The sequence below is a fragment of the Falco peregrinus genome, chromosome Z (genome assembly GCF_023634155.1).
Source record: "Falco peregrinus isolate bFalPer1 chromosome Z, bFalPer1.pri, whole genome shotgun sequence".
Taxonomy (NCBI): Eukaryota; Metazoa; Chordata; class Aves; order Falconiformes; family Falconidae; genus Falco; species Falco peregrinus.
Genome location: NC_073739.1, coordinates 40890916 through 40908385, shown reverse-complemented (window position 1 = coordinate 40908385; position 17470 = coordinate 40890916). Strand labels below are relative to the sequence as shown.

The 17470-nt window shown below is 39.1% G+C and overlaps 1 protein-coding gene across 4 annotated transcripts in view; it reads left to right on the top strand.

Annotated features, from left to right (window-relative positions):
* Positions 1–16059, top strand: part of DAPK1 (death associated protein kinase 1) — a 92140-nt gene extending 76081 nt beyond the window's left edge. For 3 of the 4 annotated variants that reach the window (XM_055790407.1, XM_055790406.1, XM_055790405.1), the window contains exons 20-26: positions 2584–2806; positions 5456–5644; positions 7436–7633; positions 9940–10078; positions 11281–11401; positions 12858–13046; positions 13670–16059. In XM_055790407.1, the coding sequence (XP_055646382.1) occupies positions 2584–2806; positions 5456–5644; positions 7436–7633; positions 9940–10078; positions 11281–11401; positions 12858–13046; positions 13670–14902 (2292 nt within the window). In that variant the 3' untranslated portion in view covers positions 14903–16059. Of the gene's footprint in view, positions 1–1652; positions 2048–2583; positions 2807–5455; positions 5645–7435; positions 7634–9939; positions 10079–11280; positions 11402–12857; positions 13047–13669 lie in introns of those variants that run through there. The other variant, XM_055790408.1, reaches the window with a different exon arrangement.
* Positions 16060–17470: the final 1411 nt, after the last annotated feature.

The window sequence follows — 17470 nt, the reverse complement described above, 5'->3', positions numbered from 1 at the left end:
AAATCCTTACTGGAATGGTGTATTCTTTTTTTCTTTATTCTCATATATTTAATTTAAAATAATGCTCTCAGTTAAAGCTAATATAGCCATATTAACAAAAATGGCTAAGCTAGTCTGCACCACTGATCTCTTATGCTGTATCTGACAGTGCCTAGTAAAGCATCTAAGGTGTTTAGAAGAAACTGGAAAATAAACTATTAAGAATTAGCATATCCCCCAAGAGGACTTATTTCCCCGCCATCACCGTTTTAGTTAGATCAGTATTATGAAGTATGAGAGGTTTGTGCCCCTTCTGAAAACTGTAATACCATGTGAAATAATTGCATGAGTTTTCAATGTCTTCTTTTAGTTCTGCAATTTCAGTATCTCCAAATCCCCAGACAACTAGAATGGAGAGCTGCTCTGGGCTTGTTTTAAGTCTGACACATCTGATACACATCAATTATTCTGGATAGGCAGTGTCACTCATGCCATAAAAGTTCAGGGACCACCTGCCTGGAGAGTACGGGCAAGACCAGTTAAAACAATCTGGTTTTAATTAATGAGTCTGTGGAAGTCTGAAATAAATTACTATTTCATAGTAGCAATAGAAGATGATGTACCAGACATTGCCAGGGTGGAAGAAGAATCATGTCCTTAAAATGTATCAGTGAAGGTGTCAAAAAGTGCCAAAGTTCAGGCTTCTTTTGCAATGATAACTTTTGTAAACACGTGTTCTAACAGGATCGATTTTGATTAGTTGTATCCCTGCACCGAACCCTTGCCTTTGTCTGCATACAGGTGGATAAATGCGTGGGTTTGTCCCACTGTAAATATGGAACAGTACAAGTTGACCTAGAACAAAAGGAAGAAGGTCAGATAAATTGTTTCTGAAAGAGATGTTGATAGCTGTAACTGTCGTCTTGATAGCAGATTATAGTTAATTATTGGAGGCCCGTCTACATATATGGGGAAAGTATATGATAATTATATACTTCATCAGAGTACACTTTGTAACAGAGAATCTGATCAAATGAAATTACATCAAACCACTGAAATTATTCTAGTACTACTGAAAATGTTTGATATAGTCTAGTGCAGTGTATCTGACACTTGTTTTATTTCCATTGTCTGTGGAGGGTTTTGTCCCTGATGGCACTCACATGAAGACTCCTGTCAGTGGCTCTTGCAGAGGATTCACTATTAGCCGTGGGGGGGTGCAGTATTCGCATTGTGACTAAGTTATTTAATAAATGCCTAATAGCGGAGAAGGAACTAAATTACATGCACTACTGTTTCTGAGCTTAATTGCCGCATGCTTATAATTTTGGATGGCTGTAGGTGCTCATTTAATGACTCATCCTACATGTTAAACTCAGTACAAATGTAGAACAATGGAGCCTCTCTTAGCTCCAGATGGAGGAATGAAGGAAGGGAAGATGAAGCTAGTTCCTTTTCCCTTCCAGCTTTTTGCTGTCTCCCTGTTTCCTTAAAACAGGCCTTTCTGTGGTGAGAGACAGCTGGTAGTTTGCTGTCCTGCGCTGCATTCCCCCTTGTTGAGTTGATTTTTCAAGCTCAACTTGTGTGGGAAATAGAGCATCCATGTCTGATTGCCTCTTGCTGTCTAAAGAGGAGAGACAGATCTGATTTGTTCATTCCCAACTCCTTGGCAGGAACAGGAGGAGTATCCTTCAGATACTACAAGACAAGATACAGAGGGGTAATGGGATTGCTCCAAGTGGAAAGCTCTTCCACAGAAGATGCGATTGGATTTGAGGAAGGCTTGTGTAGGAGAATGAGATTGCAGCTGTGAAAGAGAAAGTGAGTGCATGCAGAGGGCATACCTGTGAGAAGAGAATTGAGTAGGGAGGCAGATGTGTTGAGGCCTGGGAGTAAAGAGAGAAGCCAGTCCGGAGGATGTACACTTGCAGTAGAGGGGTAGAAAACTGGAATGTGAATAGTATGCAAGAGGTCTTTTAAGGTAAAGAAGAGCAAGTGTGTGGGGAGAGGAGAGATAGAGTGGTCTGGGAAAAGCAATACTTGCCTTGCAAAGAACTGTAGTGGAAATAAACAGAGAACTGGGTGGGGGGAGGTGGGAGAGGGAAAAGGAGAATTCTTCCAAATATGTGAAGTACCAAAAAAGTTGATGTAAAGAAGAGGGGGAATGCACATCAAGTTTTTGGATTGCTGAGGTGGTAGCTGTCGCTGCAAAATTATTCAGTGCTGCATGTATTTATATATATTATTGTGGATAATGGTTACACTGCTGAGACTGACAGGTAAGAATGGGTACAGGAAGAGGCTAGTTTTTCCTCCTTTGCCCTCTCCATCAGAGCTCAAAATGATCCCATTCACTGATGTTGAGCCTCAAGTCATATGATTTTCATGAAGACTCAAGGTGGCTCTTGAGAGCATGCAGTCAGCTGTGCGTGGTCTTCCTACCCCTGCTCTTCTGCCAGTATCACTTGATCATGATGAAGCAGATGGAGGAACTGATTCAGATGAACACCAGCCTGGCAGTATCTAAACCCTGTGTTTTGACTTTGTTGAGAGGCAGAAGTTCCCTGCCACACATTTTGATTTTTTCTTTATGTTGAATTTTAGGATACGCACCGGGGGCTTTTTATCCAGCAGCTGCGGCACACGCAGAACCCACAGCCCCGGATCAAACTGAAGTTGTTTGGACACTCTGGTGCTGGGAAGACAACCCTTGTGGAGTCTCTCAAGTGTGGCCTGATACGAAGCTTCTTCCGAAGACGCAGGCCTAGGCTGTCCTCCACAAACTCAACTAGATTCCCTCCATCTCCTTTGTCTTCCAAACCTTCAGGTATGGCTTCAAAGCTATAATGTTTGAACAAGAAAACATTTTCCTCTTACTCTGTGTAGCTCCTAAGGAAGACCTGTTGGCTGCACTGCAAAAGACAGGACAGGCTAAATGTGTAAGAAACCAAAGCAGAGAGGGTGTTGACTTCTCTGTGCACAGGCTCATACCTGAAGTAAGAGCAAAGAGGAGCAGCAGGTGTGGAGGGTGCAGAAGTAGTTAAGGTTTTGTTTACTTACATGCTCCATAAGTGAACATGGAGAGTGGAGGACAGTACTTGCAAACACTGCTGTTTATTTTTCACAAAAAGCCCTAGGCTGTGAACACCAGTGTCATGACCAGATTCCACTGTCGTGGTTTTGTTAGCCTTTTTTGTTCGAGTAGCTTCACCAAACCGTGCAAAATTGAAACAGATGCTGCATCTTTTATGTGATCTTTTAAGTACTAACAGAGGATTCGGAACTACCCCTGATCCCTTGGAGTGCTTTTCTGTAAGGTACAGGAGGGGATTAACCCATTCAGAGGTGTCTAAAGTTGATTCCAAATAAGGTAAAAATGGAGGTTTTCTAAACTGAATTAAGTGTGTGTAAACAATAGGGAAGCTTTGCCCGTGTAGCACCAGTTGGCCTGCGTGAAGTGGCAAGAGCTGTAGGATCTGGAGGAACTAACCAGGTTTACATTTCAGCATGCACCTGGCTTTGGAAGAATCCTCAATGGTGGCAAGACAGTGGAAAGCATAGTGAACTATTTGTCTAAGTCCCTCTTCTAACACTGAGAGGGTGCACAATATATACAAGCTAAGCAGGCACTTTGAGGAGCTCAAGTTTAAACTGATGTTTAGAAGTATTTGTACTATGTCAGGTTTAGATGAGGTCAGGGTTGCCTTTTTCTTTAAAAACCTTTGGATAATGCTTACAGAGTGGCTTAACAAGACAAGTTACCTGGCACAGAGATTGTCATTGCATTTGCAACTGATTAAATGAATCAATCAGAATGTCTTGATTTATTTATCTGAATTTACTGTGTTGTACAAGGGGAGATACGTTGTAGAAGAATGGCTGCAGAAGTGTGGCCACAGAATCCCATACACTTGAAAATAGTTTAGCTAGATATAAAGCCAGAAAGTTGTACAGGGCTGTGTACATTGAAACTTGTGCAGTTCTATGCAAACAAAGCAACTATGGTATTGTTTTAATGTTTGACATTTTAGTTTTTGCTTGTTTCTGTTTTTTTTCTTTTTGGATGAAAAGCAATATATAACATGTAAAAAATATGATGGGTTGAGTGACATAATCAAATACACTTTTAAACCATATAGACAAGTTTGGTCTATACTTGATCATGTGCTGAGGTTTTTTTAAATTCTGAAAAAGTAAGTGGGTGAATTCACCATGTATTTATTTACAAGAGCGTAGAGATTTAAGTACTACACTAGAGGATCAAACATGAGCATATACTTTTACAGCTGACAGGTAGTGTCTTTCTGTATTAAAGCCCATATATCAGAATTCATCATCTGGTGAGGGAAATAAATCTTTACTTTCTCCACTAGATGGGGCAAGGCAATTAAGAAGTCCTTTCATTTCTCAAGTTACTCTTGGGGAATCTGAATTAAGCATGAACTTAAATTGCTTATTAGTAAAATAATTTTGGTTAAGAAAATTTGGTTAAATTTTGACTATGACATGAACATAGTCAAGTGTTGTTTGCTGCAGTTCCCTCGCACCAAGATTTAAAGGTATGTCAGATATAACTTCATATTGATGTAATTTATGGGTTGATGCTTTAGAAGAAAAAAGGACAGCTTTTTAGAAATGTATTGTGAGAAGAAAACAAGCTTCCAGTGTTTGCAGTGTGAGCAACAACAGCTACTACTACTGTGCTCTGGAGGCAGTGTGTCTGTCATTAGCTGTAGGGAATCAAGAGTAATGACCTTAGTGTCCAGGTTGAGGGATGAGATGCAACTAAGTTTATTTGGCTCAAAATAAACCCCCAAATTAGTAAATACATATGAACAAAACTTGCTTACCTTTTGTGAAGTGAAAATGTTCATGCAGGACACCTGAGAAGTAAGGGCTGTCAGTGCTTGTTTTAAGGTATATATGTGCTACAGTGGCAGTGTGGGGCAGCGCAGTGGGAGATGAAGAGAGAATGAAATAACGGTTTTGTTAGCACTGAGTGAGGATGAGGCCCTCAGGAGGAAACAATATGGGCTTTTCTCTCACATCTCCCCAGAAACAGTTGTTACACAGTGATATTTTTATTCTGACTTACAGGAAGCAACTATATGAATATGTAGCATTTCCATGCCCATAAAAATAGACCATGCCGTGAAATTGCAGCCCTTAGCTAAAAAAATAACATAGAAGAATTTTAACTATTGGAACCTTTCATTCACAAATTATTCCATTTTCTTCTGTGCTTCACACCCAGTGGTGTATCTGCTAAAGGGCAGTAAGTGCTACATGAGATCATTCTAATATTTTCACAGTAAGGACGTAGCTGCATACGCTTACAGCTTGGTAGGCGTCTCCTTTCTTTGAAGAGCAGTTTGGGGGGGGGTTAATCAGTTTTTATGCTTTGAATACTTATTTTGAAGTGATCTGGTTGTGATTTTCACATGGTTTATAATCTTATTTTCCTTTTCTGACCCAGTTTCAGTAAGCATTACAAATCTTTATCCTGGCTGTGAGAATGTCAGCGTGAGAAGTCGTAGTATGATGTTTGAGCCTGGCCTGACCAAAGGAGTATTAGAAGCTTTCGTTTCACCTTCTCATTACTCTCACTTCTCTGTTGATGACCAGTCCACCAAGGCCATTGACATTCAGAATGCCTGCTTGCATGGTAAGTAGAGCCCTGGGCTGGCGTCCCTTAATGCTGTGGGATGGTTAATGCCACGTTGCTTGTTTTTAACAACAAAAATGAAAGAAAAAAAAAATCAGACTTGATATGGTAGTGACTGTGGTTGAGAATCCAGCACTGGTGGGGTTTGGTTTGTTTAAGCAGGAAGTAAATCTTCATGAAGTTCTGTATGAGTAATACACATAGTAATCACTTGTGTCAGATGCTTATAGCATCATATAGTAATGATTTTGAACTGGGGCAGGAGGGATTTGGTATAGTAAGAGTGGGTTGGCAAACCAGTTACTATGTGAAGTCTCTTTCGCACTAGTATGTCCTTTGGGGATTTTATCAGGTTTAATCTGGTCCCATAGACCCAAATGTCCTCACCATGTAAGTGGCCCCCAGCTGTATGAAGGACCTAACATTCTCACCCCATGACAGGGCTGGAGCATGTTTGGTGAGTCCCTAGAGCACACCAAACATGGTGGGTGGAGCTTCATGGTTTTCAGAAAGAAAGCTAACTGCTTTGTGATTGAAACCAGTTAGCAGTAAGAGGGGTCGGTCAGAGAAGCTGTCATAAGGACATGTGTGGCTTTTGACTGTGAAGACCGTACAAATGGTTCACATACACCACCAGCCATGCTAATCCTTATACAGGTGTCTAAATCTCTCCCAGTAGGATCTCCTCGTAAGGAAAAAGCTTTGCACACCTTAGAAGCTGCAGTTTTCAGGCTGAATTAGGATTAATCAAGATTTTGCTTTGGAGAGGGAAACCTATTTATGAACGCAGTGTATACACACTAACACATGCAGTGACAAAATGGTTTGTCCTAGATGCTGAAGAGTTTGCCGTATAGTTAAAGGTTGTTCTTTGTCCAGCTAATTTCCTCTTTCAGTATAATTTGAAACCAATGAAATTCTGCAGTGAAATAGAGTTGCGTTAACAGACTGTCAGACGGGGTTTCTTTCCATGCTGTGTTGATACAGAATGAAAGGGTGCACACGGATGAACTCTGAATAGCTGTACTCATAACAGCAGATTTGAGGTTTCTGGTTTTTCTTCTAGAAGTGTGAGGTGCATCTTACTGAGCATTTTTTTAAATAGAGATTGTGCAAGTGTGCCAGACTTCACACTAAACATATAGTGCATCTGGGAGGTGCCATGCAGTGCAACACACCAGTACTTTTCTCACCTGAAGCTAAAGGAGATGGCAAAAAGCAGCACAGTGCTGTTGGAATCCTTAACGTGGTGATTCTTCAGCCCTGACTTAACAATGTGTTGTGAATAGTACAATTTTGTAAAGCAAATGGCTTCTTTGAGAATGTCCTTCAGCTGTTTTTAATACTAGTGGTGGCATGTTAAAAAGAAAAATCAATAAAAATGTTGAGCTTTTTGGGGTGAGCAGGAAGCATTGGGAGCCATTATTCTTGTTTTTCAAGGGAATTACAAGACCCGTTGCTGCTGTGCGAGGCAGAGACCAATTTAATATATAAGGCTCCATGCATTTAATGCACAGATGCTCCCATGTGGCAACCAGCTGAATGTCTTAGAGAAGTGAATGTGAAAGAGGAACAGATCGTGAGGACCCCACCTTCTCAGCCTCTGAAACTGACTGAAACCCATTCTCTTTGTTCATGATTGCATTTGCAGTCTTTATTTTCTCAAATGCATATGGTTTAGCTTTGTGAAAGTTTAAGTCAGGTTGACTCTCATTTGTCTTTCCATGGCTGAAAGATGCTTTATTGTTACTGACAAAGTGTGATCTATTCAACTGTTCATCTGTTTTCCAGGTGTTGGTGATTTCAGCATCTGGGAATTCTCTGGGAATCCTGTGTATTTCTGCTGTTACGATTATTTTGCTGCAAATGATCCCACTGCAATTCACATGGTGCTTTTTAGTCTCGAGGAGCCTTATGAAATCCAGTTAAACCAAGTGACCTTTTGGCTCAGTTTCCTGAAATCGTTAGTCCCAGTTGAGGAGCCAATAGGTACGCTCTTCTGCCTGTTAATGGAATATTTGGGGACTCTAGGATAAAGCTTCTTGTGTTTCTCAGTAACTGTTTATCATCTGTGTCAAATACTGTTACTGTGTTTTCATCCACATGCATTCAAACAAACTTTATATAAGGTTTCTTAGAGAAAGGAAATTTTATCTGTTGAACAAGCCTGAAGAGTTGTACATATGACTTAGTCCAACCAAAAAGGGTCATGATGTACAGGGCAGCCTTTGTGGCACTGGGATTTACATCTGTAAAAGGCAAATATAGTTTTATGTCTCATAATCTACATGGAAAAGTGTTTCAGAGGGTTGGAACCATTTAAAAGGTAAAACCAGTCTTAGACACATTGCTTAAGTGCTATTTGTATCTAACCCCAATTAAGTGTTTCCAGCATAAATTAGTCTTGTCAGTGAGAACAGGACAGAACCATTGTGGACTGGCATACCTCTCAGTACATGCACCTTTAACATGTTTAACTAGAGTTGTATTCAGACTTCAAATATGTTCACCTTTTGGTGCACCAGGGTGTACAGAAATCCATATTTCTTGTAAATTTCATTTTGCATATTCTCAGACTTTGCACAAGTTTTAAGGAAGTTGACTTGTTTTATATTCAACCTTTCTAACAAACTGAAAGTTACTTCAGGCAAACAATTCTTTTTTTCCTTAAGATGTCTAGTTCTAGGTATATATACCATATAACTTGTTGAAGTTTGTAGCTGAGCATTGGTCTGCAGACTGGGACAGTTTCATGGACAAACCAAGCTCAGACATGTGTCTTGGTTCTAGGAACCAAAATGTTATTACAGTCAGTGGATCGAACTCAGTGCTCATGAACATTTATAATGCTGCTAGGAATTCACCAGACAAGCATATCAAATACTTCCATAGTGCAAAGAGTATTTCCCCCGTCTTTTTGTTCTGCTTAGTTCTGTATGCATTGTCTGAGCCAGATAATGATGAGCCAAGGCAGACCTTCAGTTGTCAGTTCAGGCATCTGCTTGTAATTGATTTTCCATTTTAGATCAAAACACAAAGTTAACAATACGAGCATTTGGATCTAACTGATGTGAAATTACTTCTGGAAGTAAAAGCTTAGAAATTTGCAGAAAAATATCAAAGCTGAAAATACAGTTAGTTTGCAGTTGCTGAAAGCTTTTCACAGCTCCTCAGTCTAGTGAAGAAACTTAGTTCTTGGTTTGACCGAGTTTGAATTTGAGGTAATAGTTTCTTCTTGCTGATCTAATTATCAGCATTCTTCAGACACTTTGCTTAAATCAGTGTTTACACTGGTCAGTTCAATTTGGGTACCCATACATTTTTGTACTACTACAAATAAAAAGTAATATTTAGTAACTGATGTTAGCAGAAAACTCAAACTTTTGGAATTACTTCCCAGTTATTTTGTCTAGGTCCTTTAGCTGCACCCACCCCACACACCCCAAAAAAAATATTACAAAATACTTACCTTGAAGTGCTACACTGCAGTTTGGGAAAATGTGGCTTTTTATGAATACATCAAGATTCTGTAGCTCTTAGTTGATGAAAACTGAGCAGTGATGTAGGCATATTTCTCCCATGTGAAGTTTTTTTCAGACTAGAATAGCAGGATTGGATGTACTATCTTTTTGAAAAATAGTCTAATGATGTCTTCTCATTTCTGGAAGATCAGTTTGAGAAAAGATTGAAAACTCTATGTTCTGTACTGTCACCTCATTCATACCATTTGTGTCTTTCTTTTTTTCTCATTCTTTTTCATGGTTTCTGCCAGGCTTTCCTACTTAACTCTCACCTAAGTGAGAGGTCATTGTGTAAGTACTGCAAAATAGCGTTCATACCAATCTATGACTGTTGTAGATTATTTGTGTTCTACTTGCAATCCTCTACTCTGCACCTGTAGTATTAAGGACCATCTAAAGATTATGAGAAACCCTTTCAAGAAGCTGTTATTTTAAATTATTTTTCCTCACACTACCATAGTTTGTAGCTAATAGAGAGATCATTAGTGTTATTAATGTTTTTGTTAGAACAATGAAGTCATGTAATATCAATGTATCTGATGTTAATCAAAGAGTCTAGCTATTCAAATTGAACATTATGTAGACAATCCTGTAGGCAGATAACAGCCAAGGCACCAGTGGTGTGTAAGCACAGTGGCTATGCTTAAGAGTTGGTAAATCCACTGCAAAAGTGATTGGTATGAAGAATGTAAAATGTATTGCTACTTTCCTGTCTCCGTAAGACAGCCATGTTCATACGCTTATAGTAAGGGAGTGCTGTTGTTTCTGTTCTAGCATTTGGTGGGAAGCTGAAAAGACCACTGCGTGTTGTTTTGGTCGCCACACATGCTGACATAGTGAATCTTCCACGGCCTGTTGGAGGAGAGTTTTGGTATGACAAAGATATGTCATTGTTGAAAGAAATCAGGAACAGGTAAGTCTATATATGTAGTGTTTGAACATGTCAATTGGAAAGAAAAAGTACTATAATGCACAGAAATATGTAAAAGGTCTTTATATGGCTTATGCTTTGTGATCTTATGATATTTTGAGTATGATCATACTGCGTGAAGATAGAAATGTTTACAAATAGTACAGTGAGTGAGCTGCTCACTTAAGTGAGCTATAAAGATCCAAGTGGTGCAAAAATGAGTTGAGGCATAGGAAGTCTTACCCTGTAAACACTGGGATACATCCAAAGGCCTGTATTGGCCATTTGTCTTAACATCTTGGTGCTCAGGTTTTGCACCAGTCTCAGAACAAAAGTTGGCTGTTCTCAGCTACAAACTCTGGGTGTGAAAGAGGGGACTTTACAGGAGAGCTGCCCTTTGCTCTGAATTGATTTAGGATGGGTAGGGAAAAAACTTGAAACCAGACCAGGAGGTAATTCTTACACAGTTTTTGAAGAGCTGGATGATCTGGAGTCACAGAGGTTACAAGGTCATCCAAAAGGTACCTAGAAGCTAGGGAACTTACAGCCTTCTTCATCTAATGTTTGGAAAGCATGCTAATTGTAGATGGAAATAGGGATTTTTTTCATGAACATACTATTATATAAAGGTGAGCACATAAGTGGGCAATACATGGAACCATCCATACCTGTAAGCGTAGACACTTGTCTGAACTGTACTAGAAACAGATCTTTGGTGTTAGAATCCTTTTAAAATGCAAACCAGTCCAGAGTTAGGAAAACAAGTATGTGCAGCTGAAAAGTCAAAAGTAAATGAGAAAGACAGCTGGTGTCAATAGCAATGACATCCAAATTATTTAAATTGAGAAGAAATAAAACAATAAAGACCTTAAAAAGAATTAATTCCTTCTATCCTTTCTCTGTTAAAATGTTTGATTTTGTAATTAAAAGTCCTGTGATTCAGTTATCATTTTCTTATGCCTCTTCAGTCTTTTTCCTTAGCTAATACAGCTTTCTCTCAATATCTGTTTATTTTCAATAAAATTAGAGAGCAGCTATACTGTCTGTGCTTATAAAATATCTTAGCACAATCAGTACTTCAACCTTTTCATCATTCCTTGAAGAAAAAATAACTTCTGTGTAATTTAAGACTGAAGTACAACTAGATTAAGAAATAAAACAGCGTTTTGAACTAAGTATATAATTGTTCGCTTTTTCTTTTTTAGATTTGGAAATGATCTGCAAATTTCAGACAAGTTATTTGTCTTGGATGCTGGAGCATCTGGGTCTAAAGATATGAAGCTTCTCCGAAATCATTTGCAAGAAATAAGAAGCCAGATAATTTCTGTAAGTAATATCTAATGGTCTGGGTTGGCACAGCCAAAATGTGAAAATCTTGTGTAAATTTAGTATTTATATTATGAAACTTAAATGAGTGCTGTTCCAGTTTTTTAGCAGCATGCATGACAGACCTGGTGATGAACAAACTTCTGAAGTTAACAATTCAGTCAGCATTTTCAAAACTGTATAAGTTTTGTACAGGTCACAAAAATTATCTCTTTTGAAAGGAAATTATTTGGGATTTTCAGTACAAAGTTAGTTTCCTGTTTTGAATTGACAGTGATTGGATTTCAGCATTGGCCCTTCTTTTGTTTTGCTTTTTTTTTAATTTTTTTTTTAATCAGTGTAGCATTACAGAGAAACAAAATATATTTCAGGCAGGTTTTTTGTGAAAAAAAAAAAAAACAAACCAGAGTAGAACAGTTTCCTTGACTGTTAGAAAGATAATTGCCAATATAAATGTGTGAACTAATATGCATTAACTTTTTACTGCACTACTTCACTGAAAAATATGTTACGGAGTTGTGTATGTGTAGGTATATGTGTATGAGACTAAAGGTAAAACAACCATGGTTTCATGTTACCACCATGAATCCACAGAGCCTTCCATACTGAGGGTGACCAAGTCAAGTTGCTATGTAGCCTGTGCTAAATGCATTTAATTTAATTTAAATTCCTTCATACCAAAGGCCCTCTTACTTGTGAGACACAGACTTTTGCAGCTACTTCTGAATTGGTATTTTTTTTAAAATTAATTAAAAGTAACTGTATTACTGAGTTCATTCTGTAGATCAAAGAATATGTTTGGGTTTATGCAAAATTCAGCCTATTTTATGTTCCAAATGATCTCTTGATTTAATAAGCTTCTGTTCTGTGACAAAACTTTATTGTAGCCATGGTCACTAGCTTGAAATCAGGAGGGCTTTGCTGCGTAAGAAGTGTGTGATGTGGCTTGAGAGTGTAGGATTAAGGCTTCAGTGATATCCAAGACAATCAAGAGATAAAAAGTATCATCTTTATTTCTTATCTGGTACCCTGCTGTCTCACCTGCTGAAGTAAATCGGTACTGTACAAATACTGATGAGTACAGATCTTAATTAAATGTTGGCAATTTCTGAAATAAAGATTACCTTCTAGATGCATGAAGGCAACTGATACATTTTGACGTCACTATTCTAGGTGGTCACCACATTTGACAAGGCAGGACAATATAAACTAAACTTTGTTCCATATGTCAGTATTCCCTTTGTAATAACGGTGATGTTTGGAAAGTTTGCTCATTTCAATGAAAAAGTTGTTTCTGGAATTGCCCATCACAAGGGGTACTATTTAGACATGGATATACTCATGGATGCATTAAATCTTGTAAGGAAGAAAAAAAACCCCAAACCCCAAAAAACAATCAGACTGTTATTCTCAGCAGAGTAGAATTACAAATGAGTGTTTTCTGTGCCTTTGTAAGACTTGCCCACCTATGAGTCATCTGTGTGAAAAAATAATCTCCACACTGCCTTCATGGAGAAAAATGAATGGACCCAACCAGCTGATGTCCTTGCAGCAGTTTGTGTATGATGTACAGGAACACCTTAACCCCCTAGCAAGTGAAGATGACCTACGGCATATTGCACAGCAGTTGCATAGCATTGGAGAAGTAAGTGGCTTTGTCTAAATTGCATCTCTATTAGCAACATAATGCTTTGGTATATTATTGCTTAATGAGATTTAAGCAAATGTCTGTAGTTCGGTGGATTTTTTTTTTTCCTCCCTGTTAAGACACCCAAAGAAGTAGAAACTGGTTAATAATTCTTTTTGTTAACGTTATTGCCTTGTGGCTCCTATTTCATTCAACATTATTTCTTTGAGACAGGAAAAGTTACAGTTTATTGCTACAGTTGTAAGAATGTGAAATACCCAGAAAGGATAAGTATGCTATCATCTTAAATGAGGTAGTGCCTAATGTGTTCACTGCATATGAGAATTTATATATGTCTGTTAGAAATTGAATCATAGGATAACACCTTTGCATAAATAGCTTACAGGGCATGGCTAGGCTTTACAGATGTTGGGCTGTAATGGCTTTGTTGCTAGCGGAAATCAAGAACAAAACCTGCACCTTGTTCTGAATACTTGCAAGAAATTAAAATGCATTGTTTGTTTTCCTCCTATCAGCAGTGTTAATTAAATGATTGTGTCAGTAACTTAGGAAGGAGAGAAGGTGAGGTATCATCTTGTACTTCACAAGGTGTAAATAGTAACTTTCATATTTATAAACAGATTAACATTATGCAGAGTGAAACTGTCCAAGATGTTGTGCTTCTGGATCCTCGCTGGCTCTGTTCAAATGTCCTTGGAAAAATCCTGTCAGTGGAGAACCCAAAAGCCCTCCATCACTATAGAGGTCGGTACACTATAGAGGACATCCAGCGTCTGGTGACAGATAGCGACGTGGAAGAGCTGATACAGATTTTGGATGCCATGGATATTTGTGCAAGGGACCTTAGCAGTGGAGCAATGGTGGATATTCCTGCTCTTATAAAGACTGACAATCTCCACAGGTCTTGGACAGATGAGGACGATGAGGTGCTAATTTATGGTGGTGTTAGAATCGTTCCTGTGGAACATCTTACGCCATTTCCTTGTGGAATTTTTCATAAAGTTCAGGTGAATCTCTGCAGGTGGATTCATCAGCAGAGCACAGAGGGAGATGCTGATATACGTCTATGGGTGAACGGATCAAAAATTATGAATCGTGGAGCTGAGCTTTTAGTGCTGCTGGTCAACCATGGTCAGGGTATAGAGGTTCAAGTCAGAGGACTGGAAACAGAGAAAGTCAAGTGCTGTTTACTTCTGGATTCTGTATGCAGCACCATTGATAACTTAATGGCCACAACCTTACCAGGCCTTCTGACTGGGAAATACTACCTTAGTCCTCAGCAGCTGAGGGAACATCATGAACCAGTAATGGTCTACCAGCCTAGAGACTTTTTCCGTGCACAGAGTCAAAAGGAGACATCACTAACTAACACTATGGGGGGATATAAAGAGAGCTTTAGCAGTATACTGTGTTTTGGGTGTCTTGATGTCTACTCCCAGGGAAGCCTAGGAATGGATATTCATGTATCTGATCTGAATCTACTTACCAGGAGAAAGCTAAGTCGACTTTTGGATCCACCTGATCCTATGGGCAAAGACTGGTGCCTTCTGGCCATGAACCTGGGCCTCCCTGATCTTGTTGCTAAGTACAATACAAATAATGGAACACAAAATGACTTTCTCTCAAGCCCAGTCCATGCCCTTCTGCAGGAGTGGAGTAATGCTCCTGAGAGCACTGTAGGTATCCTAATGTCTAAGCTGAGGGAATTAGGTCGCAGAGATGCAGCAGACTTTTTACTGAAGGCATCTTCTGTATTCAAAATAAACTTAGATGCTAATGGTCAAGAGGCTTATGCTTCCAGCTGCAACAGTGGCACATCTTATAATTCGATTAGCTCTGTAGTGTCACGGTAAAAGCAGGTGTTTTGGATAGACATCTTTTCAAACTGCAGAAAGGATAAAAGATACAGTACAAGAGTTTGTGCATTTCTATTTATGAGGGTTTACATCAAAGGATCTTTATCCTTCTCTACCACCACCTTTTTGTGCATAAACTTTCTCCTTTAACTGTGAATTGTTGCTCTTTATCTGTTAAAAAGGCTGATGTACTTCTGGTGTTTTGAAATTATTCCTGATATATAATGTGCTGCTTAATACTGCCATTTTGACTGGAAAGTCTTAACTTTTGGATTATGTACTGCAACTGTTTATAAAAATTCTCCCCGTAAAAGGTAGGGGGAGAGGAATAGCACATATTACCTGACGTGTATTTCTTACACCCATTTTTTTTCTTTTCCTTATGTCCTCTGCTTAATTTTTTTATATTTGTAAGGAGAGAAATCCACCATTTGTGGTCAATCCAACTGAATTTAAAACCACATTGTTTATAGCTGAAAAAGCGAGTGCCTTTTGCAGAAGGGAGGGTGCAGTTGATTTGAATGACCCTGCTGGAGTTACAAGAACATGCTACCTCTGTTTCACTTAAATTGTCTGCATGCTTATCATTGCAAGTGGTGCTTGCCTTTTTAATTTTTCCTGCACTTCTAAGACATTGGTAACAACTCATGCTGAGCATTCTTGTGCCAGTACTATGGGTATAGACGTGATACCTAGTCAGCTTCAATTACAGTCAAATCATACTATGAAAATCTCTTGAACTTGCCAATTATCATGCTTCACTATTTCCATGCACCTCAGGTAAAAAGTTCATATCCCTATAGAGTTCCAAAAAACACAAGTCTTGCATACTGCAGAATAATATAGCTGTCAGTTGTAATTTGTGTATAACAAAGGTTTTTTACTATTAGATCCTGCATTACTTACTTCCTGTACTTGAAAACTTTGATGGGGATAAAAACAAAGGAAGCAAGGTTTCTTGCAGTGATAATTTTAAAATTAATATGAGGGAATATGACCCATTCTCTGTTTCAAAAAGCATGTAATTTTACTGGTGCGATGTGTGTTTGTTTATATATATTGTATGTACATATATTAATACTATTTTTTCCTTAATCTCACAATGTAGTAAAATTTTAAAAGGTTTTTCTACAAATAAACTGTTGCTTGTTGCATCCTTGTTGTTCCTATTCTGTAGCTGACAGGGGCTGAAATTTCTCTTCTCTTTACAGTCGCAGTCCTGGAGAGGCAACACCTGGCTTCTGAAGTTCTGGGAACCTCCTGTTTCACTTCAGGGGGGTTTCCTAGTACCCCGGAGCAAAACTTATTTGTTTACTGCAGAGGTGGTTCCTCCGCAGCAGAGGGATTTGCATTCATTTTGACAAGCGGCAAGCCAAAGCAGTTTGCTATGTAGCTTTTCCTTTGTGGTATTTTTTTTTTACAATGGGAGCCAAAACAGCAGATGTGAGTCTGTCTGTCATCATGAATCCTCCAGATTATGCTGTGTTGCAAAGGGGGAGAATGCTGTGCTGTGTTAATGGTCCTTTACATTAAGGATCCCCTCACCACACAGGGGACTGTGCAGCTGCTGCTGCTTGTTTAAGCTCTTATGATTACTGTCATGTAACCCCAGCCAGCAACTAAGAACCACACAGCCACTCACTCCCCGCCTGGGAGGAGAATCGGAAAAAGGTAAAACCTGTGGGTTGAGATAAGAACAATTTAATAATTGAAATAAAGTATAATGATGATGATGATAATAATAAATAATAATTAAAAGAGCCATAACAAAATGAGAAAGAAATAAAACTAAAAAAAACCCCAACCAATTGATGCAACAATACAGTTGCTCACCACCTGCTGTCCCATGCCCAGCCAGTCCCAAGCAGCGATCTCCCTGCCTGGCCAACTCCCCCCAGCTTTATATGCCAAGCGTTACGTTCTCTGGTATGGAATATCCCTTTGGCTTGTTGGGGTCAGCTGTCCCAGTTTCTTGTGCACAACTACCACCACCCTAACCCCTGACTCACTCAATGGCAGCTTAAGAAACTGAGAAGTCTATACAGCTAAGAACCTCAGTCGTTGTCAATATTATTCTCATGTTAAATCCAAAACACAGCACTGTACCAGCAAGAAAATTAACTCTATCTTAGCCGAAACCAGGACATTTACTCACTGGTAACTGCACAATCTGTACAGCACTCTATGGAGGCAGCTCTGCACACCACCTCCTCCCTGTGCATGTTACAAAGGAATTAAATAGACTCTTCTTAAAATGCTGGCTGCTGTTTCCCACTACTTTGCACATTTTACCCTTTCTTTATTAAATCACTGGGCTCCTTTGTTAAACATGAACTGTTAGAAGTCCAGTCCTCAATTAGAAGTATGTTGATGAGCAGTCCTACCCTGAGGTGTCTGTGCTCTTGATACTCTGCCTCTGACAAACTGAGTTCAGCATCTCCCACCACTGCTCAGAGTTGCCCAGCTTTCCACAGCCCATATTTGCCTGTTAGTTCATGGCCACCACCGTGCTTCACCTTCCAGCTGTGGACATGATCAGCACTTGTGTCAGATTCTGGTATGTGG